At 37.9% G+C, this 24,989-nt stretch overlaps 1 protein-coding gene across 1 annotated transcript in view; it reads right to left on the minus strand.

Moving 5' to 3' along the window:
• Positions 1-198: 198 nt before the first annotated feature.
• Positions 199-24,989, minus strand: part of ttbk1a (tau tubulin kinase 1a) — a 44,665-nt gene continuing 19,874 nt past the window's right edge. Inside the window, exons 7-15 of the mRNA XM_051675466.1 lie at positions 23,195-23,260; positions 22,441-22,533; positions 22,177-22,302; positions 21,609-21,763; positions 20,784-20,988; positions 19,183-19,355; positions 14,767-15,310; positions 2,383-3,872; positions 199-1,734 (exon numbers count right to left, since the gene is read on the minus strand). Coding sequence (XP_051531426.1) covers positions 1,314-1,734; positions 2,383-3,872; positions 14,767-15,310; positions 19,183-19,355; positions 20,784-20,988; positions 21,609-21,763; positions 22,177-22,302; positions 22,441-22,533; positions 23,195-23,260 — 3,273 coding nt within the window. The 3' untranslated portion in view covers positions 199-1,313. The remainder of the gene's footprint in view (positions 1,735-2,382; positions 3,873-14,766; positions 15,311-19,182; positions 19,356-20,783; positions 20,989-21,608; positions 21,764-22,176; positions 22,303-22,440; positions 22,534-23,194; positions 23,261-24,989) is intronic.

Consider the following 24,989-nt stretch of genomic DNA (forward strand, 5'->3'; position numbering starts at 1 on the left):
TATACTCAAGAAGAGGCTGATTTTCTTGCTCACATTCCCTCACCTGACTAGCTGGAGAGGGAGAGAGAAAATACATTGGTTCCGCAATAACCGTTTTTTTATTTAAGACTTGGGGGATGGATCGGGAATACCATACTCCCTTTGTTCAAATATATTGCATCTCACATGCTTACATTTCTTCAGAAGTAGTACCTGCCATAGCTACATGATAAAAAAAAAATAATGTAACAAATAAAAACTCGCTGTGCAACTTGCTTTTGGCGCCCCTCTGTGGACATTTCTCCTGGAAACTGGAGCTCACACGTGCTCATTCAAAAAATGTTTCAGTGTCAGCCAGTAGGGTCAGTATTTCAAATTTTGGTAAGCAGCACAGAGAGTTGTCATATTCAAAATCAGAGACCCTCAAAGCTTCACTTTCCATTATAATGATATTGAAAATGTTTCCTAAAAGACATATTAGTTCAAACTATTTTAAATGCAGTTGGCTCTTGCATAATACATTTGACTGTCATGTGAAAAAGGACCTGAAAGAAACAACATAACACATAATTAAGACTTGATAATTTTATGCTCTCCAACAAAAATCTCACCATTGTAATAAGAGCAAAATAGGTGGGACTGGTTCATTTAGAAATAATTCATATTGACAATAAATAATGTGTGAAGTTTGCCATGCTTAAAAACCAAGACAACTTGGTGTGGAACCAACAATATACTCCTTTAACAAAATAAGAACCAAATACATTACCATTTCTTTTGCCTGATAAAAAATAATGAGGTTTCTGCACAAAATACTGTAAAGAATTTGTACAAGCATACAGCAGTATATTCCAACACTTGAAACAAGCTAAAGACAAGGCATGCCCATTGTCACAAGTTTTACAAAGAGGGCCTGGCTGCAGACCAGTGTTTTCAATGGATATGTGATATATATTACAATGTTCTGTGTGCCTGGTGGTTTATAGTATTGTCAACGCAATTTACCATGTTTGACAAGGGTCAAAGACAATGTCTTATCTAACTAATTATAAATTACACCTTCAAAAACCAGATATAAATTAAATATGCACAACAGAACACACATAATGTATAGAGTATAGCACCGTGTTAGCTAAATGTGTGAAAGTTCTACTATCTTATGGTACAACATAAAACTATTTGGTGCAGAGTTCAAAACTGGAACAAGACATTTGTTAATTAGGAAGAACATAATTAAAAGGTTAATTTTGGTCAATGGGGAAGATGCACTTTTGAGGCAATATGTTCAAGTACTTGAGAAGAAAACAATCGCAGTAATCAGCAGTCACAGTGTCTTATCTGGCTGCAGCTGCGTTGTTGCTTGTGCTTTTTTCCATTCTCACGGGAACTGTGTTCTTCAAAGGAGCAGAAGCTTTGGTTCGATTCCTCACAGCTGTATTGGGGGATTGTTTTGGGCCGCTGCAAGTAGTAGTCCTGGACTTTAACGGCAGCTCCACAGTGGTTCGGAGGGCAAATGGCTGCTTGCGCGACTCACTGACCGCAGTTCGCAGGGGCAACCTCTGGGGCGAGGGGCTAGCGATGCGTTTGGAGGGGAAAGTGCAGTCTGCAGTGCTTAAACTGCGACGGGATGATGCAGGAATGCAGTGGAAAGGCATGCGATTACTTCCACTTGGCATGGTCGAACGGGACAGTGTCGATTTCGATCTTGTGTGGAGTGGTGGAGCGCTTGATCCTGTTTGCAATTCAACCTTTGGGCTAAGGTGGATAAAAAGAGATTTAGTTTAGCACTTTAAAAATGCTATAAAAAGTTGAAAATGAATACTAGAGGCACAACAACACATTTTTTCCCTTTCACACAAATCACAAGTAAAACACAATGCTATCTTATGACATCAAAACACTTTTACTATATTGCAAAACTTGTAAGGCTATCAAATTGCAAGGTAGCTCAACTGATTGGGCATTGCACTTGCGATGCAAAAGGCAGGGGTATGAGTCCTGAAGAGCAAGCAGGTCAACACGTGAGCCGAAAGTGTCATAGAAGCACCATAAAATTACATGGTTGCTTCAGCAATTGCATTTTTCATCTCACATTTGCTTTTATGACACTATCGGTAAGGTTTAGGTTTAAGGTATAGGGTAGGGAGGTCAGTTTTGTTGATTTAAAGCTCCATAGAGCATTAACCTTAAAAACCTCATCTGTTTGGGAGAACATTTAACTCGCTTTTAGTGGCATACAGTGGACATTTCAGCTCGGAGCTGCTGCAATACGTGTAAGGAATCACGTAATGTCACTTTGCAACAATGTCACCACAGTCACATAATTTTCATGAGATCACGCTGAAAATACAAAAATTCTGAAATATGAGTTTTATCAAAGTAGTTCTGAAATGAAAGACTTACCCATTGTTTGATTTTTGCTTTAATTTCACAGTGCTAGCTCCTGGCAAGATAACAGGGGCTACAACCACTAGTTTGCTTGAAGGCTTCCTTATCGGGGTTACTGGTCTGGGGATCCTGCTGCTCCACCCAGTCCTATTCTTCTCTTCAGCCTCCTTCCTAAGCTTGTTGAGGGAATCGTAAGATTCCTGGACATCCTCCTCTGAGCATGTAGTAGCAAGCATCTCTGAGGCTCTCTTGGGATCTTCTCCAGAAGACAATGAGGATGAAGTCCTGGAATTCAGTCTCGTCCAGTGTCCCTGCCGCTGTCTTTCCACAGCCAAACGTGCCAAGTCCTGCTGAATGGCTCTTCTTCGCAGCCGTTCTCTGGAATAAAGGGATTGTTCTGATCCCATGTCCTCCTCTGAGACCAGAATAGGAATGCGACTCTTGCTCCTTGTCCGTGGATGTTTAGAAAGCCCAATACCCCATGTGCCATTCCCAGGTACTGGCTTTTCCTCTTGATGTTCTTCTTTTGGTTGCAGTTTTCCATCAGTTGATGAATCTTGCTGGAGGGGTTCCCTTAACTCTATGGATATGGGAACCGTAAGACCTTCCTGTTTTTCAGAAGTCTCCTTTGGGAAAGAACCATCCAGAACATTGAGTACCTGAGACTCCTCTGTAGGAGTCTGAGAGGTGACTTCAGGATAGATTACGCTTTCTGGCTCTATAGAAAGGACTGACTTGATTTTCATCTGAATGTCCTCAGCAATTTCTAAAACTTCCAGGTCACCTTCTCTGACCTGTGCACCATGGGAAGGCATGATATTTAGATGGGTTGTCTCAGCAATGTGTACAAAAGTGTGCTCCACTTTGGAGAAGGGGGGTGATGCAATTGAGGCTGAGGCCACTGGAGTTGTTGAGATGGTTACCACTGGTTTAGACATCTGTATGGATGGGTCTCCGTCATCTGAGGGCCTCTGCACCTGCTTAATATCCTCCTGAACCTGCACCTCTACTTGATCACCTTTATCCGACTGCACATTTTGAGGAGCATCAGAACCTGCGATACCCTGATCCACTTCATTCCCATTCATAGCATTTGGAGACTTCTTCATGTCTCCTGGTGAAAACAAAACAAGGGTCTTTGAGACGTCCTCTTGGTCAGGATCTACATCAGCCACTGAACCCAGTTCCTTCTGCTCCTTGTGAGGATCATCAGCCACTAAGGTGGATGGTGCCCCATCTTGACTACGTTCTGTACTCTTTTCGCTTGCTCCACTACTGGACTCGCTTTTCGTGACATCATCATCTCTAGGTCCTTCATGCTGAGTCTCAGGTGGTGTAGCCGTGAAGGCCCGACGCTGATGCAGGCTACCTGTGAGCATGACGGTGAGAAAGTCAGCTCGTTTAGCCTGCAGTTTGGGAAGGATATGGAACATCTCCTTCTCTGAGGATGGCGATTTAGTCCTGTAGTCAGTCGGTGACAACAGAGGCTCACTTGGGGCAGAGACCTGAAAGATAACATATACAAACAAGTTACAGTTCTGCCACTAAATTACCATTTGAGTAAGACAATGTCAGTTCTCATGAATAGAAACTAAATTTGACATAATGAGATTCTGTGATGACAAAATCTTTCAGGAAAACACAATAGTATGGTGCCCGGGAAGGGACAGGTTCGGTTCACTTGGTTTTGTCGTGGTCACATCATATTACTTGTGGGAATGTGATAATATGTTGTGGCCGCTAGATATTATGTTGAGGAAATGGCATGCTTTTCTAGTAACCACAACTTTTAATGATGGGGTATCGACATCCTTTACTCATAGCCATGAATTTTTTATGTTGATATAAAGGGCTAAAAAAAGACCTTATTCATGCTAGTGCCATCTTTGATTTTTAATGGGAATGACAACAAGGATGTGATGGATAGACTTACCATCTCTTCAATGGCACGAACGGTATAAAGCTGTATAAAGCTCCTAGATCACATCTGATTTTCCACAACTCATGATGTCTGGAGTTCTTTGTATACTGAATGTTCTTGGACAGATATTTTATCAATGCTTTGTTCACAGAATAATCCAAAAACACTTTAAACTGCAGTACAGCCCATTGAAGAGAATGTAAGTCTATCCCTTACAGCCTCATTGTCATTCCCATTAAAAACTATTGGCGCTAGCGTGAATAAGGTCTATGTGACCGCATCATGGACAACAGCAAAAATGGAGATGATTAATGTAATAACATTTTATTTTGAATTAGGAATGTCATACAAAGATAGTGCGGATGCTGGTGTTCAGACTTGGTTACATTATAAGTGAAAGGCATCTAAAATGCATTCTAAAAGTTAATGGGCTTTGCAGATGAAAATTTGCAAGCTTGAATGAAACTGTGAGATTTATCATTGATCAGTTAAACTGTCCCGGACGCCTCCACAGATACCGCTGAATGCACACAAAATGTTTGGAAAATGGTATAAAAAGAAAAGGATGTCGTTCCCACAACATACAAAGTCGTGGCCACAAGAAAAGGATGTTGTTCCCTCAACATAATATATTGGCCACAACATATTATCACGTTCCCACAAGTTAATATGTCGTGGCCACGACAAAACTAAGTGAACCGAACCGGTCCCTTTCTAGGCACCGTACAATAGGCCTTATTTATGAAACATAAGAAGAACAAATTTGTGCGTAAATGCATTCTTATGTAAATTGTCCTATTAAATTGAAAGGGAAATTTTATGTAAGAATCATTTTACTTAAAGGGTTAGTTAACCCAAAAATTCTCATGATTTACTTACCTTTAAGCCATCCCAGATGTGTATGACTTTCCTTCTTCAGCAGTGAACATTTTTATAAGAGATTTCAGCTCAGTTTGACCATACAATGCATGTAAATGGGTGCCATCAGTCTGTTGGCTGTTTGACGGTTTCTAGGCAGCATAAAATTAATCCACACGACTCCGGTCAATCAGTTAATGTCTTCTGTTGCAAACCGATAGGTTGGTGTAAGAAACAAATCGATAATTAAAACATTTTTTACTTTAAATCGTTGCTTCTGCCCAGCGCTGTATTTCTTTTTGAAATGAACTAACTCTCGTGTGATGTTTGCTTCCGACTCCTTGCGTGAACATGCCATAGCGTTTACATCACTGATGCGTCGACTGCTGGCAGGAAGCGATTTATTTATTTTTCTCCCCAATTTGGAATGCCCAATTCCCACTACTTAGTAGGTCCTCGTGGTGGCACGGTTACTCACCTCAATCCGGGTGGTGGAGGACAAGACTCAGTTGCCTTTGCTTCTGAGACAGTCAATCCATGCATCTTATCACGTGGCTCGCTGTGCATGACACCGCGGAGACTCACAGCACGTGGAGGCTCATGCTACTCTCTGCGATCCACGCACAACTTACCACATGCCCCGTTGAGAGAGAGAACCCCATGTGAGAGGAGGTTACCCCATGTGACTCTACCCTCCCTAGCAAATGGGCCAATTTGGTTGCTTAAGAGACCTGGCTGGAGTCCCTCAGCACACCCTGGATTCGAACCTGCGACTCCAAGAGTGGTAGTCAGCGTCAACACTCACTGAGCTACCCAGGCCCCGGGGGAAGCCATTTTTAAAAGTTTAGAAAGTTTTAATTACTGATTTATTTTTTACACAAACCTATTGATTTGCTTCAGAAGACATTAACTGATAGACCGGAGTCGTGTGGATTACTTTTATGCTGCCTAAATGTGACTTGAACCATCAAATAGCCAGCAGCCTGATGGCACCCGTTTACTTGCATTGTATAGACAACCAGAGCTGAAATGGGCTTATAAAATTCTTAATTTTGGTTCTGCTGAAGAAGGAAAGTCATTCACATCTGGGATGGCTTAAAGGTAAGTACATCATTAGAGAATTTTCATTTTTGGGTGAACTAACCCTTTAACGATTTTCACACTACTTTGTTCTACTCATTTTCCATGAATAATGTCCATTGACTTTAAAGGGATAGTTCACACAAAAAGAAAAATCCTGTCATCATGTATTTACAAACTCATCGAAATTCATTTCTGCCATGGAACACAAAAGGAGATGTTACCTTCAGTTACCATTCACTATCATGGTATGGAAAAATATGCAATAAATGTGAATGGTGACTGAGGCTATCAGCCTTTTGTGTTCCACAGAAGATAGAAAGTCATTAAACTGAGTAAATGATAACAGAACTTTCATTTTTGGGTGAACTATCCCTTTAAGTATTAAATGTATGGGAGAAAAATATTTCGAATTAAATTTTTCAGCATTACACATTTATTTATGCTTGTTTTTAAGCAGATAATTCCTAATAGCCAATACAATCAAACAACGCAACCATTTTTTCCCCAAAGAGTTTAATTCTGTGTAAATTGTACACAAGCCTTTCAAGATTGTCTAGATTACATACATAAAAAAGGCACAGGAATGTGTTAACGAATTTTCCCTTTTACAGCAGCCAGTCATCTTTTGCTTTTTTTCAAGTGTATCCCAACATCCAGGTTTTCTATGCAATACATACAGACTTAAACCAACCAGATTACATGCTTTTACGTGTACAGGATTAATTCAGTTTCATGTTCTTAGATATAATGTATATTTACATGTATCTTATTAAAAAAAGTTTAAAATACATGCTTCACTTGGAAATATTACAAGCAAACTGTACAAGTGATAGTGTGATAGAAAAGGTAATATGCTTATTGTACATTAATCTAGAAGATTACAGCCCGTTTACGTTATACAGCAATATCTTCTGCAACCTATTTTTGCACTTTTCCTTATTTTACAGCACACACTTTTAAATTAGCACTGATACTTTGGACAAATATTTGTTATTAAATATTAACAGCAGCCAGGGCTTACTGTATATAAACTCCTCTTAGGGGGCTTATTTGATTGTTGCTTTAATGTCAACATGTGTAGAGTCCATTGTATAATCTGAAGCTTCTCACAGCACCGAGCTAAGTTTAGCACTCCCTACAGGCATGACTTTTACCAATAAACTATCAAATCTCCCAACATACATTGTATAGAATAATCCTGCAATATACATATCATACATCATGCACATATAAAAGGTGTTATTGTGAGAAAAGGCATTGTGTACAAGCATAAAGTAAAACCTTTACTCGTGAGTTTTAATTAGATATATAATATAAGAGCAGTTGCAGTGTTTGTGGGGTGTGATGGACCAAATTACACAGTCTTTGTATTTGGTATTTCAGAGCATCACATGCAGATGTTCAGATAGAGACAAAGACTAGAAGGCCTTAGCAAATCGTGTAAACAGTACATACAAATGAAAAGAAACTGAAATGTTTAAACCCCACCCCCCCCAAAAAAAATCGTCAACTAAATACTTTATACAGTATGTAAATCAATGACAAACAGAACATTCAACACAAGCCATTAAGGCCATACAAAATTGTGTTACATTTGTATTTGTTTTCATACAGCAACATTTGTTAGTCATGCAAAGAAAACGGTTTGAAAATGATACGTCATATACAGATATGGACAGTCTCAACAATGATATTGTCTTTTCTTGTACCGTGAATGTCTGTGTATAATTTTTGTAAAAGTAATTCTAAAACATGAATGTAAACTAGGCGAAAGCAGATGTGCAAAACAAGTGCAAGAGTTAGCAGCCTGTTTGGGTATATAAACAGTACATTCATGTGAGAAGCCATGGCTGTGACAGTACCAGAAATGTATTAAAAACAGTGGTGCAAAACCAACAGTCATTTCTGATTTTCATCATTCCAGTTCTAATCCAGATTTAATGCTCAGTATTCACTCACTGAAGTTGCACAATTCAGCAAATGTGATCATATACAGGTGCAGTACACACAGGTTTTATGCTAGATTGAACGAAAACAGATATTTGCATATGCTTTTTCCGAAATCCCATTTTTGGTTTTTGCAACAAAAAAAAAAAAAAAGCTGTTTCGTATTTATAATTCAGAATTGTTTAAAATATATAAATAGAGACAAATTTATAAATAAAATAAGATTCTGCCAATAAAGAAAATGCTCCATATCTTTCAAACAATTGATGACCAATCCATCCACGTTTCTGACTCGAATAAATAAATCATCCCACTTTCAAGTCTTGGTGGTTTCAAGCTCTGACATATTAAACAAAGGTGCTACTCATAGCTTGCAGTCTACGCTCTACTAATGTACATCATATATTCTGGAATATGCACTTATTTTCAAAGATCCATTTCAGTGGAATTTTAACAGAGAAAATAACCAAAGTGTAGCACTCAGAATCTCAATTCAAAACCACTGTTCACATCTTATTGCATTTATTCACATGCTTTGCTTCGCATCGCCAGTGAAACAGCTATGGCTCCAATTCGGCATCCTTGGTAAAGTGCAATAGTGAGATACAGTAGCTATTCAAAGGACCCCACAGCAGTCTCAAGCACACATTTAGAGTTTTTGCTACTCAACAACACACAGCAATCACTATAAGCCCAAGCAGAGACCATCGACACTAAGAGGTATTCAATGAGATACGGATATAATGCTTACTTGGTGCATTCAAAGCTCTATGCACATGGATAAATGTATATAATAATTATATGGAATGTTTCATCTACACACTCACTGAAACACAAGAAAACAAAACATGGGAAAGGACACTAAAAGGCTGTCATTTTATGGAAACTGCTTTCATGTTTTTGCTTATGCTTACTTTATGGCTATAATCAGCTGCAGAGAAGCCAAAGGTGCGTCTCTCATTTATTCCCAGGACATGACAGCTGACTTAAAGTTGTTAAATCGAAGGTGTCTAGGCTGTGGAAGATGAGCATGCCATTCATTGGTTATAAAAGCGCTGACATATTTTTTCCCCTCTTTGATCCGATGGTTTCATTTCACATTTAAAACACTTTCATTCGACTTGCATAACATTTCCTTTATGAGGCAAAGCACCTTTAAAGGATGGAAGAATTACATTACATACACTATGATGGATGGTTCAGAAGGTGGTCAACCAAGCTATTACAAAAGAAAAAGAAAATGACAAATAACATATCTTTGATTGTTCGTATGGAAGACAACGCAATAACATGCATACTGAATTAAAGGTGAGCCACTTCAGACTAAAGAACTGCGATCAGGTACACCAACTCAACTGATGAAAACTGGTCATTTGTTAAATAATTTCCCTATCTTTGTACTTTACAATATCCACTTATGATATTATGAATACAATCTTTATTGCAGGCCTGCACGGAACTCCACATATTTTGACTGAATCTCTGTGTCGAATCAAGTTCTACACATTTCCTTCGCTCTTGCATGCTGGTTTAGTAAATATTTTGGCCAATCTGATGATGCTCTCAGCACCGTTTAAAGGAATATTCCGGGTTCAATACAAGTTAAGCTCAGTCGACAGCATTTGTGACATTTTGTTGATTAACACAAAAATAATTTCGACTCGTCCTCTTTAAAAAAAAAAAAAAAAAAAGCAAAAATCTGTGTTTCAGTGAGGCACTTACAATGGAAGTGAATGGGGCCAATTTTTGGAGGGTTTAAAGGCAGAAATGTGAAGTTTATAATTTTATAAAAGCATTTACATTAATTCTTCTGTTAAAACTTGTGTATTATTTGAGCTGTAAAGTTGATTAAATCATTGTTTTAGGGTTTTACAGTTTACGCTTAACGTCGTCATGGCAACAAAGATGTAAAATTGGCTATAACTTTACACAGAAAAGGTTAGTGAGCAATTTTATCACAGTAAAATCATGTTAACACGCATATTGTTTACGTCTTGTTGCTATACTTTTGAAACAGTGAGTATTTTAATGTTTACGGATTGGCCCCATTGACTTCCATTGTAAGTGCCTCACTGTAACCCAGAGTTTTGCCTATTTTTAAAGAAAATCAGGGACAGGTCAAAATACCTTTTTGTGGTATATACCTGGAATATTCCTTTAACACATTTTACCACATTTAAATGTGCATAATTAGACAGATTTCCCCCAAAAATCAGTGCCTAATCACTCACCTAAGAGCGACTGAAATGGCCCAAGCATCTGTTCATAAGCAAAAAGTGCAAGACATGAACATTAAAGGTGTCGTGCTTAATGTGTAACCACATGGCACTCCTTTTAAATGCATCATTTCATTCTTACAGCCCTCAACAGTTTATTGCATCAGAAAAATTATTCATCAACCTTTTTAAAAGTCTTTCATGTCGGTGTGTGAGAAGAGACTCCAGACGGGACAATGTCATCTCTCCTCAGCTGTTTTTGTTCATCAATTTGGCCAGCATCTGCTGGATCTGCAGCCGGGACACGTTAAGCACGGAGTGCCTGCTGCGAGGACTTCCAGGCGTCTGAAGGGGAGCGTGGCGTCTCGAGCCCGAGGGGAGGTTACCGTGTGCCGGGCTGCTTTCGGCTGAACGACTGCGCTGGATGAAGGATCCTCCGGCGTGAGGGTACTGCTCCGTCTCCAATGTGGAGGACGAGAAGACGTACGAGGCGAGACGTCGGAGCTGGTTGGAGCGAGGGCCCGAGTGAGGCCTGTCGTCATCCGACTGAAATGAAATGAGAAAGAGTGTGTGCTGAAATGAAGTGAGCTCAATAGAAGATTTGTATTTGTAACATTTAAAACATCTCCCAAGTCACATGCAGTAAGGATAACACAAAACATTTAGGATAGAGAGAAAAGGCTCTCTTTACACAGACCTAAAATAGGTTGCCTAGAAACAAGTTTTTACAACAGACAAAGCTAAAAGGATAGTTGTGTTTTTCTATGGGTTTGGTTGGGCTGCCAACATTGAGAGCCTCTTTATTCCACAGAGGCTGTTCCTTTGATGCCGATCCACCTCTTGAAAAAATGCACCATACTGTATGTGTCCATGTACAAGACAATGAGCAGAGAGAATCTGACAAAATGCAACATTTGCACTTAATTGTTTAACAACCTATCATCAGAAAACCATCGTTGTAAATGTGGACAACTTAAAAATGAATAATCAGGCATACAAACACAAACATACATGGATAAAAATGGATAAATATGGATAAAACGATGACAGAAACAGAAGGAAAACAATGAGTAAGTTCATCAAACAGGTACAGAAGGGACTAGCCTAAACTGTGCTTACCGCAAACACCTCTTTCACTCTTCTTTTGTGGCTCCAGCGGCAGGTATTTTCTCCGTGGCCGAAATCAACGTGTCATACGTGATTTTGAGCAAAAGCAGTGGCTTTTTAAAAGGCGAAGACTGCTGGGAAAATGAGCATCCTCGTGGGTTTTGATTTGAGGGTTTGGCTATTATACAAAAGAGACAATCCACCAATCTCAGTTCAGCTTGAAAAGGTCCATTTACATTGCGAAACAACGTAAGATGAGGGGCAAGTTTTTGCCACACGTACAGAAATATTTCAGGAAAAAAAAAAAAGCCCCAGAAAAAAATATTTCACATCCTGTATTTTTTGCGTGTTCTGCAATTTTTCCTTTTGGGTAAATGAGAAGAATAAAAACTGGCTTCTAAGGTTTGATAAAAGATACACAACTAACCAACACTGCTGATTTCTGTCTCACAAGTGGCATGAAATCTTTTCACACATTTTTTGGACAATGAGGGATGGCAAACATTAAAATATGAAAATGAATGAGAGGTTTAGTGCTGAGCATCCAAAACAAACCAAACCACATTCAGAGTTTAAGAAATGTTTAAAAACCTCAGAGACCCACACATCCTCCTTGAAGTTATGTGTATAGAAGAGTATATTTGTGTATAGAAGTGTATATTTTGTTTTTAGGTGAATTCTGTGTGACTTCAAAAAACAATAACAATGTTTGGGAAAATCTTGATTTTTAAACATATTTTTTATTGAGTGACTATTGAGTGACTTTCAACATGCATCCCCCCCCCCCCCCCCCCACCTTGTTATGTATAGTTTTTATTAAAAAAAATTAGTACTGTTTAATTGCTGGAAAAAAAATGTTACATTTCTGCTATGCTGGGTCTCTTAGGATTAAAGAGATAGTTCACCCAAAAATGAAAATGTACTCATGCCATCCCAGATGTGTTCTTCTGCAGAACACAAATTAAGATTTTTAGTAGAATATCTCAGCTCTGTAGGTCCATACAATGTAAGTGAATGGTGGCCAGAACTTTGAAGCTCCAAAAAGCACATAAAGACAGCAAAAAAGTAATCCATATGACTCCAGTGGTTAAATCCATGTCTTCAGAAGTGATATAATAGGTGTGGGTGAGAAACAGATCAAAATTTTTTTTTTTTTTTTTTTTTTTACTATAAATCTCCACCTTTGACCAGCCTTGACTAGTAGGTGGCGATATGCATGAAAAATGCCAATCACCAAAAAACAACAGAAGAAGAATGTCGAAGTGAAAGTCAAAGTGGAGATTTATAGTAAAAAATGACTTAAATATTGACCTGTTTCTCACCCACACCTGTCATATCACTTCTGAAGACATGGATTTAACCACTGGAGTCGTATGGATTACTTTTATGCTGCCTTTATGTGCTTTTTGGAGCTTCAAAGTTCTGGCCACCATTCACTTGCATTGTACGGACCTAAAGAGCTGAGATATTCTTCTAAAAATCTTCATTTGTGTTCTGTGGAAGACAGAAAGTCATACACATCGGAGATGGCATTGAGTGAATTTATATTTTTTGGTGAACTATTCCTTTAAGAAAATTGCTCTGCAATAGACGCCTCATTTTCAACAATGCCAAAGACACAAAGACATTTCTCAAGTAAAAATGCTTTCCTGAAGGAAAAGATAGATGTAGCCCTGAAAACTCAATACAGTGTAGTGATTAGCAAACTTTTTTTTTTTTTTTTTTTTTTTTTGATAATTTTTGACTTCTTTTGAACAACTTGAACAGTCTAGCCATTCACACCCCACTCACAACCTCCATGATCATGAGATAATTGTGTTTTGTTTTGGAACGTTTTTTGAAGGACTCGTCTAGTAATTTGATCTGGAAAGACAAAAAAATCTAAAAGAAAATTCCAAGAAAATGTCGAGCTGTTAGAATAATTACAAGACTATTAACATATAATTAGAAGTTCAGCTTTTGCGTACAAATTCTATCTCAAAATACCAACCATGAACAGAGACGAATCATTACAGTGTAGCAAATCACGTGAAAACCAAATGCTGGATGGTCAGAAAAGAAGAAATGACGTATGAGTCTGTGTGTCAGACACTGTGAATGAAAGAGAGAGTGACAGACTGAGAGAGATTGATAGAGAGAGAGATAGGCACACACCTTGCAAAAAATGAAGAGAGACAATAGCACTGCCCCATTTTAAAGAGCTGGCTTAAGACCGATTTGAAGGGCTGAATCTAAACCTAGCAAGAGAACCTGCAAAACCCTTGTTCGCTCTTTAAAGAAATATCCCAGGTTCAAAACAAGTTAAGCTTAATCGACAGCATTTGTGGCATAATGTTGATTACCACAAAAATGTATTTCGATTCGTCCCTCCTTCTCTTTAGAAAAGCTAAAAATCTGGGTTCCAATGAGGCACTTACAGTAGAAGTCAATGGGGCCAATCGGTAAACGTTAAAATACTCACTGTTTCAGAAGAATGGCAATAAGACAAACAATATGCATGTTTACACAATTTCAGTATGATAAAGTCACTTTCTTACATTTTCAAGTTATACCCAATTTATATCCAGCTTCGTTGCCATGACGACGCAATGGCTTAAACCTTGTAATCCTGGTAAACAACGATTTAAACAACTTTACAGTGCAAATAATACACAAGAAAAGGAGGGTCTAGTCAAAATAATTTTTTGTGGTATTTAACTTTATGCCACAAATGCTGACAATTGAGCTTAACTTTTTCCTTTAAGAAGGACAAATCAGTTTCTGAAGGTACAAGAAAACCTTAAAGGGATAGTTCACCCAAAAATGACAACTCTGTCATCATTAATTCTTCCTCATGTTGTTCTAAACCTGTATGACTTATTTTCTTTTTTTTCTGTGGAACACAAAAGGAGGCCGAATGATAGCCTCAGTCACCATTTGAAAATGGTGCAATGAAAATGAACAGTAACTAAGGCTAACATGCTGCTTAACATCTCCTTTTGTGTTCCCCAGAAGAAAGAAAGTCATCCAGGTTTGGAACAACACGAGGAAGAATTAATGATAACAGAGTTATCATTTTTGGGTGAACTATCCCTTTAAGGTTTTCTTGTACCTTCAGAAAGGGCAGCTTAATCATTCTTTAATGTAAAGAAACATCATTGCCAATTTGAAAGCAAGTTATATAAGCTCTCCTAATTGTTTCTTTACCGCCATCAAATATTTTAAACCTCCATCACACTTCAGCTTTGACTTAAGAGAGTCAGTTTGGGTTAATCAGGATAATCTTACCTGTCTCTGAGGTCCGTTGGAGTCTAACTCTTTCCGGCGAGGCCGTCCGGAGGGCAGCGAGTGACACGGTGACTGCACAGGGCTCTCCGCTGACGTCGACTGCCCTTTCCCACTCCTCCTGGATGTCTCCTCCTCCGTAAGGGGCAGCATGCCCCGTGTCGTCCGGTCTCCATGTGACGTCTTGGGTCTGACTGACGGATCTGTCCCTCTATGTCTCCGCCGCTCTTCTCCGTCCTCTAGAGGGCGTAACTCCTCCGGCTCCTCATCCGTGGTGCCGGATGTGGTGGGCTCGGCCCCTGGCAGGTGGTGGAAGTCTCTGAGCTCTGTTTCTTTGTCTATGATCACCCACTCTTTGCTGTCAAAGTCCTCCTCTTCGGCGAGTGGTACAGAGCGAATGAAAGCGTTGCTGTGGGCTTCCTGGTCCACTGACGCAGAGGCCTCGTTACGCCCGCGGTCTCCACGGCAACCGTCCACAGACAGCATCTGAGCAGGTTGGGAGGAGTAAACGTGCCGAGAGGGAGAACCCAGGATGTCCATTCGAGATCTGAGAAAGGAATAAATGGCTAAATGTATTGTAGTATATGACACATGGACAAGTATGACCAAAACCTTTAAATGGTTATTCGATATGAAAATGGGTAAACACTTTTCGGATGGAGCCTCATTTAGAGCCCCATATGTCTGGGATATAACAATGTAGGGCCTTACAAATGAAGATACCAAAAGGAAAGTGTGTTCTGAAACAGAATCTAAAAGGATATTAAGATATGTTTAATACTTCTGGAGTTATAGGCACTCAAACTTTGGAAAAACAACACAGAAAGTGCTTTTTCCCCATTTTTGGACTCACACCATTGGTATATAATGTAACAAGGGGTGCTGAAGTCAATTGATTTTAGTAATAGACCTACCCATCTCTGTGTAAAAATGAAATCATGATGCTGCCACCTTTCTACTTACACTTTTTTAATCTGTAGTTTTGCTCCAAAATCATTTGTGAAAATGTTAATTTTGAACCCCCCTCTACAAAGTAAATATTGATCCATGGAACTGAATATTTTACCTACCTCCGTGAAGTTGGCACCCCATGTAATTAAATCATTACCAAATCTATACCATTCATTTGTGCTGATTTGTGCTGAAAAAAATGATCGTTTGTGCTGGTTCGGTGTTTGAGATTTTAGACATTATTTTTTTGGCTATGTGACGCCACTTTCCACCCCATGTGGTCTAAAACGCTCCGAACTGGTGTCGTTCGTTTGTGCTCGATTTGTGCTGTTAAAAGAAACACTGTTACTATTTATCCTCCTTAGATATAGCATGAAACTTTTCAGGAGCAGTGATGTCATTCCAAATCGCTCCGAACCGGTGTCGTTCGTTTGTGCTTAATTTGTGCCGTTAAAAGAAACATCACAACATATTCCTTTCTTTATATTTAACAAGACAGCTTTTGGGAGCCATGAAATCGTGCAGGCTAAACCCTATGTCAATCACTCTCACCTGTCTCCATCATTTGGGCTTGCTTCCGGTTTGAGCTATGCTTGGTATCGTTGAAGCATTCATTTTTGGGCAAAGATTTGATTTTTCACCCCATCAAACTCAAACAGATACCTCTGTGAGGAAATATCAGATTTGGTCTGATTTTTAAACCAGGGATACAAACTACTCTCCTTTCAGCTAAAGTCACTTTTTCTGAAGCTAATTTGACCAAATTTCTAAATTGTACTTATTAAAATCACTCTAAATTGTTACTTAAAGCTTATACAAAGCTCTATAGCAATACCAAAACATAGCAAGATACAATACAAATCAAATAAAAAATAATAATAATATCAAGAACATATAAATTTAAAACAAATATAGCCTTTACTACCAGTCCAAAGGACACTGACTATGTTTGTTTCTCATAATCTTAAAACCTTTTGATCTAAAGGTTTATGGTCAAACGCTTGGGATTATTTCTGTACTCAAAAATAAATTGTGCCTAATTATAAATGTCTATACAAACCTTTTATTTATTTAATAGTATTTTTATTTGGGGCCTGGGTAGCTCAGCGAGTATTGACGCTGACTATCACACCTGGAGTCGCAAGTTCGAATCCAGGGCATGCTGTCTCCAGCCAGGTCTCCTAAGCAACCAAATTGGCCCTGTTGCTAGGGAGGGTAGAGTCACATGGGTTAACCTCCTCATGGTCGCTATAATGTGGTTCGCTCTCGGTGGGGCACGTGGTGAGTTGTGTGTGGATGCCATGGAGAATATCGTGAAGCCTCCACACGCGCTATGTCTCCGCGGTAATGCGCTCAACAAGCCACGTGATCAGATGCACGGATTGACGGTCTCAGACGTGGAGGCGACTGAGATTCGTCCTCCGCCACCCGGATTGAGGCGAGTCACTACACCACCACCACGAGGACTTAGAGCGCATTGGGAATTGGGCATTCCAAATTGGGAAGAAAAGGGGAGGAAAAAAAACAGAGTTCTAGTCTTACACTGAGGGGCCGTTCACATTGAGCACACTTGTGTCTGTCCGTGCTGTTTTATAATTGATTTCGATGTAAACGTGCGCTAGATAGACATCTTTGACGGCTTGTTCACGTTTTTAGACGTCATGTCAAGATAAAAAGAACCTAAACTGTTAAACGTACGTCTTGAGTCAAGACACCTATGTTTTGCTCTTGTGTGGCGTTGCGTATAGTTTTAGTGCAACAACAATGCATTCCAGCATGTGAACAGCACCTAACAAGTTTTCAAACATTGCGCTGAAATTTCAAACAAATATTTTGAATATTAGCTAGCATATAGGACTATGCAATTACACAAACACAGTCAACGCAAGTCGCGGCAGCTTCTAGCAATATTAAAATGAATAAAAGCAAATTCAGGGCTGAATATTGTGGCTGTGTACTTGCGAAACAAATTCTGAATAATTCGCCTATATAAACATTATGTACAGCTTTGTTCAGCAATGTCACATATAGCCTATAAACAAATCATAATTTTCAGCACAAACACTGACAATTATGTATTTATTTATTTTTTGCATTTAGAGTTTGATGGGGTGAAAAATCAAATCTTTGTCCATAAATGAATGCACCAATGATACCAAATACGGCGCAAACCAGAAGCAAGCACAAACGATGGAGATAGGTGAGAGTGATTGACATGAGGTTTAGCCTGCGCGATTTCACAGCTCCCAAAAGCTATCTTGTTCAGTACAAAGAAAGGAATATGTTGTGATGTTTCTTTTAACGGCACAAACCGGCATAAACGAATGACACCGGTTTGGAGTGATTTGGATGACATGGGGTGGAAAGTGACGTCACTGCTCCCGAATACAAGCTGTTATTTCTAAGAAAGGAAAATAGATACAAGATTAATTTTAACAGCACAAATCAGCACAAATCGAGCACAAACGAACGGCACCAGTTTGGAGCGTTTTAGACCACATGGGGTGAAAAGTGGCGTCACACAGCCCAAAAAAAATAATGTCTAATATCTCAAACACCGAACCAGCACAAACATTCATTTTTGCAGCACAAACGCAGCACAAACGAATGGTATAGATTTGGTAATTATTTAATTTTATGGGGTGCCAACTTCACTGAGGTATTTTACCTTTCTTCATCATTTATGTTTATGTTTATTTTTACCAGTAAAAAAAAAAAAGATAAAAAAAAAAAAAAAAAAAAAAAAAAAAATTGCAGTACAGGGGGGCCTGGGTAGTTCAGTGGTAAAAGACGCTGGCTACCAACCCCAGAGTTCGCTAGCTCGCTAGTTCAAATCCCAGGGCATGCTGAGTGACTCCAGCCAGGTCTCCTAAGCAACCAAATTGGCCCGGTTGCTAGGGAGGGTAGAGTCACATGGGGTAACCTCCTCGTGGTTGCTATAATGTGGTTTGTTCTCGGTGGGGCACGTGGTGAGTTGAGCGCGAATGACGCAGTGGATAGCGTGAAGCCTCCACACGCGCTATGTCTCCGTGGCAACATGCTCAACAAGCCACGTGATAAGATACGTGGGTTGATGGTCTCAGATGCGGAGGCAACTGGGATTCATCCTCCGCCACCCGGATTGAGGCGAATCACTATGTGACCACAAGGACTTAAAAGCGCATTGGGAATTGGGCATTCCAAATTGGGTGAAAAGGGGGAAAAAAATCAACAAAACAAAAAAATGCCGTACAATGAAAGTGAACGGTGACTGAAGATAACATTCTGGCTAACATGTTCCACTGTAGAAACAAAGTCAAGCAGGTTTGATACAACATGAGCGTGAGTAAACGATGACAGATTTTTCATTTTTGGGTTCATTGGGAGTGGACAGATTGAGAATCAAATGGATTAATAACAGTATCATTGACCAAGAAAACATCTGAGTTTAGTTTATGATACTGTATAAGAAAGAAAAGTCAAACTGACCGTTGCCCATAACCCTCTCGCCCTTCAGCGGCAGAAAAACGGTCTGATTCAGGGCTGTTGACCCGTCGGTACCTGAGCGAGTGCACCTGCACACCTGGAGAGTCCAAACCTCCCCCTCCCCTTTGTGGTGACACAGGACACACACCCCGGTTACGGTCATCCTCTTGACCCCCCTGAAACAAACACCCAGAAAATCAGAGAAAAATCTATTATAGAGTAGACTGGCTTTAAAAAGATTTTATATTTTAAATGGATTACAATTTTTAATGGACAAAAGGTCAGAGTAACCATCATTTTCAATAACTTTAGCATTTCATGTGTGAATGTATGGATATACCATATATAATTATTGGAATATATATGGGTAGACCGGGGCTAGTTGTCACACTTTTTATTCCAGTGAATATTTCTCAAGTTGGCTTTATTTTTTTAAGTAAAATCCTGCATAGCCACATACCTTAAAGGTTTGGCTACAAAAAAGCTTTGAACTTTTTCACCATTCTTGCCCAGGAAAACATAAACAGTTCACTGAACACATGTTAATTTTCTGTGACAACATCTATGTCTCTCTTTAATTCTACACCAGCATTAACTTAGCCTATTATGGCCTTTTCAGCTATTAAAAAGTAAAACATGTATGAAGCAAAATACAATTCACTAAACAACAAAAATGGAAATGTTAACGTACAAAAATATCAAAACACTGTTTTGGCCAACAAATATTACAACTGATAAATTGTATAAAACTTTGACATTTGAAAAAAAAAAAGTGACAACATGCCCTGACCTGACTTGAAATATACCTTTGTCCTAAGAACACATTTAAAGAGATAGTTCACCCAAAAATGAAAGTTCTCTCATCATTTACTCAGCCTCAGGTCATACAAGATGTGTACGACTTTGTTTCTTTTGTGGAACATAAATGAAGATTTGTAGAAGAATATCTCAGCTATGTAGGTACATACAATGCAAGTGAATGCAAGTGAATGGTGATCAGATCAGATTAGACCATTGTAGCTCCAAAAAGCATATAAAGGAATCATAAAGTTATCCATACGACTCCAGTGGTTTAATCCATATCTTCAGAAGTGACATAATAGGTGTGGTTGAGAAACATCAAAATGTAAGTCCTTTTTTACTGTAAATCTCCACTTTCACTTTCACTTCCTTATTCTGGTGTGGAAGTGACTTTCAGCTTCACATTCAGCCATCTGCTTGTCAGGGCTGGTCAAAGGCAGATATTGATAGTAAAAGATCAGTTTCTCCCCCATCCCTGTCATTTTAATTCAGAAGATATGGATTAAACCACTGGAGTCATGTGGATTACTTTTATGCTGCCTTTAGGTCCTTTTTGGAGCTTCAAAGCTTTCAAAGTTTTAGTCACCATTCACTTGCATTGTATGGACCTACAGAGCTTAGATACTCTTCTAAAAATCTTCAACTGTGTTCTGCAGAAGACAAAAAGTCATACAAATCTGGGATGGCATGAGTGTGAGAAAATGATGAGAGAATTTTCATTTTTGGGTGAACTATCCCTTTAAACCTTTCAGTAAAAATCTGCCTCCTGGTCTCTCCCCTATCTATAAAAAAATTGAAGTAACCTTTCCAAAAGTAATCCTGAGTTTGTTGCGGTTGATATCGGTTTCCTCCCACCCGTCTGCATCCGTGGGTAACTGGCTGCCATCACCCGGCTGTCCGGAGGGAACTGGAGGGGCGTTTTCCTGGTCACTCAAGTGCTCGTCCTGCACAACATCATCAGTGTTCTCCCTCTGAACATCACCTGGCATCAGGGTCACATTGATGACCCTAAGGACCCAAGAGAAGACCACAATTAATTACATTTAAGCTGATAATGACCCAGAAATGTGTTACCTATGGTTGTTTTCATCTTTTCTGTGCCCCATGCCATATTTTTTTAATTGAAGTGTGCCTTTATATGTTATATTGATTTATTTCTTATTTTATATTAAAGATATAAATGTACAAGTTATTTACAAGGTATTAATAAAATTTTTGCAATTCCATTTAGTGGCACAAAAAGGACACACTTCACCTTTAAAGCAGCAATTTTCTGTAAATGTCATCCAGAGTTTTCAAAACAGAGTGTCAGAGTGGGAACTCCTTTAAAAGTCATCAGACTAATTTTTCTCCATCATGGTGAAATACTCTTCATGTCCTGGAGCATTACAACAATTTTGCCTTTCTACAACTGCAATGCACTAAAATACATCAGTGACATTTCCAGAAGAACTGACCTGCTTTTGACTAGAATCCAATACGCTCTTTTGTGCAAAATGGTGTTTGTAATTATCACCCCAGCATTTAAAATGCAGTGAAATGAGTAACAAAAAGCACATAAAAGATTCATGTGTTCACAGTATATACACGCGGAGTGTGATGTGTTCACACACGCATGCACTCCTTACCCAATCATCGCTGCTGTAGGCCGTGTGTTTTGTTGCGCTGCAGTAGGTGTGGTGGCAGACATCATGGAGTCCGTCCCACTTTTCTCCCAATCATACGGCTCGTTCTCTGTGATGATGCGTTCTTTCATGCTGTTCTCAAACACTGACATCAGGAGCTGAACACAACAGACACACTGTATCATGAAATGTGATATCCATTTTGTTGCACCAAAACATTGTAAAAATATGATTTTTTTTAAAAAAAGGTAGCAATGAAATGTCAGATAAGCTCATTGCAGTACTTCAATCATATAAATGCATTAATTTGCTAATAATAATAATAATAACAAATATAGCTGCAAGCAGCAATTAAGGGGCCAAGCATATCAACCATTATTAGGTATAACAATGACAAAAAAAAAGAAAAAGTAATTAAAGCAATCTGGTCATGATTTTAGGCAAAATGGTTGAAAAACCATGAATACTATCAATTGCATTTGCTAATAATAATAATAATAATAATAATAATAATATATATATGTATATATAAACGTGTAACATAACAGCAGTGCCTGTGGTTTCTAGGTACCTGATAGTCTGGTTTGGTGTAATAGTCGAGGCCTAAAACATGCTCGAGGAAGACATTAAACTCTGATGGCATGTGTTTAAGAAGCATCCTGTGATCATAACGCTCCTTAATCTGACCCACCTGCTCCTAAATGACGCAGATAACAACAATGCATTTCAACAAAAGCAATGTTATTCAGAATAAGCAGCAAAAAGATCATTTAAAGCTTTTATGAAACATACAAACAGAGATTTTGTTTGACATTTGTAAGCAAACTCGGAGTACCTTGTCCTTGATTTTCCTCCACGGTAGCTGCCCAGCAGCAAATTCAACCAACATGTAAAACAAAGACCACAGGTCATCATGGCGACCCATTTCCTGTAAAAACAAACAAACAAACAAACGAATGCCAATAAAATTAACAAGAAATATTTTTTAGGATTCTTAGGAATTCTTGATTCTGATTGGTCAAACGCAGCATTCTCGGGTCAAATAGTTTTGCATAATTACTCTAAGACGTATATTTGACCGTTTTCCTACAGTACACTCCTTAAAAATTATTTTAAGATTTACACACTATTTATAATCTTTTTTTTTTATTAAATTTTGTTAATAATTACACAATTCAATTTGATGAAATTTTGTGAATAAAATTGAAATATGTAAATCTTAAAACTAGGCTATATATATATATATATATATATATATATATATATATATATATATATATATATATATATATATATATATATATATATTATTTTATTTTATTATTTTTTTTTTTTTTTTTATGTACATAGCTGTGTTAGGTCCATGTTTCTCTTTTTATTCTCAAATATCAAAATAACTCAAATTAATATTTAATGTCCATGAAATTATTTATTTATTTTGTAAATAGTCGTGAGTTGGACTCTTTAAATATCACTTTGTTGGGGTTTATTTTGCGAAAATTACTAATTGACTGCACATTATTACTTGTATATTACTTTACATGAGAGTAATATGCATTGTTTTATATACATTGATAGTAAACACTCACTTTGTTTTTATGTGCATTTACAGATGCATATCGAACAGTCCCTCGAAATCCTGCAACAGTTCTGGGCTAAAAGATAAAAAAAAAGATATTAATCTGCATAATCTGTGAAAGCAATAAATGGTTAAAAAAAAAAAAAATGACCTCTGTGAGATATGAAAAGTAATAAATGAAAGAGTTAACCATTCAGGATACTTGCAGATAAAACAAAACAATTTGAAAAGTCAGACAAAAATATAAATGCAACTGAGCAATATAATTTTAAGTATTAAGACTTTTATATTTGTATGAATGCATTTAAGTCTCCCTGACTGTTGCCAAACTGCTGCTAATTAAAGTGACAAATTCTTAATTACGTACAATTTACAACTCTAAAAAAACAAATGTCACAGTAAGTTATTTGACTTGAATTAAAAAATTTAAAAAAGGGCATGTAAATTTAACAGTATTCAGAATTCACAACATGTTCAGCATTAAACTTTAAAAATAAATCTATTAAAATACCTGCTTTTCTACTGTATTCTAATTATATCTATATAAAAAAATTTACTTTCTATTACCATTGATTCCAAAGAGAATGTGTTTCGGTCACATGACCATAATCAGGCATGTAAAAACACAAAATGCTAGCCATGCTAACAAATTAAAAATACGTCATAAGTTAACCAATCAAGGCAGCTATTGACAGTGGCATAGCCAATAACAATAGGATATACAATGTCTTTCAAACTAATTGTAGGCGCTAAGTAATATTTGTTAGAATGTCATTGTCCATCCTGTTGTCTTACGCACCCATCAATAATATTATATATATATATATATATATATATATATATATATATATATATATATATATATATATATATATACTGTACATACTGTATATACTAAATGAATAAATGTAAATGTAGTTGGACTGACATTTGTGCAACATTTTATAGTTTCATTTCAACAGTGGAGAGGTCAGCTGTAAAACAAAATGAAAACTCCATTAAGTGACTCACAATGAAAGTCTTTCCATTGGTGAGAGTGTGTGGGGAGAAGGGAACAGATGGAGAAACATGTCAGACATGCATGTCATAACTTAAAACCCCAAAACGAAAACTGCAAAAACAAGACAAGATGGTCAAACCAATGAAAAAGCAGAATCCATTTTAGGTTGCATTATAAAAACTAATGATTTCAGGCAATGAACTTAAAATGATTTCAATGATAGAATGTTTGTATGAAAAAAATATATGGTATCTTAAGTATGGTAAAAACTATATAAACATCAACAAGTAATAAAACAAATATTATCAAATGTCAGCATATGAATCAGGACTTTCAATGTTGTATTCATATGTATTCCAACAAAGGCAATGTTTACAGTTCTGGAGACACAAACCTATTTATAATCTTGAATCCTTGAAATGTTTTATTCATATCTCATAAATGTGATGAGTCATGGAATGAAGAATTTTCTCTGTGAAGTTCAATTTACTTCCTGATTTTTAACCAAATACAGACAGACAGACAGACAGACAGATGATAGATAGATAGATAGACAGATAGATACACAGACAGACACAGACAGACAGACAGACAGATAGACAGACAGATAGATACACAGACAGTTAGACAGACAGACAGACAGACAGACAGATAGACAGATAGATAGATAGATAGATAGATAGATAGATAGATAGATAGATAGACAGACAGACAGATACACAGACAGACAGACAGACAGACAGATAGATAGATAGACAGACAGATAGATACACAGACAGACAGACAGACAGACAGATAGACAGAC

Source organism: Myxocyprinus asiaticus, chromosome 37 (assembly GCF_019703515.2).
Source record: "Myxocyprinus asiaticus isolate MX2 ecotype Aquarium Trade chromosome 37, UBuf_Myxa_2, whole genome shotgun sequence".
Taxonomy (NCBI): Eukaryota; Metazoa; Chordata; class Actinopteri; order Cypriniformes; family Catostomidae; genus Myxocyprinus; species Myxocyprinus asiaticus.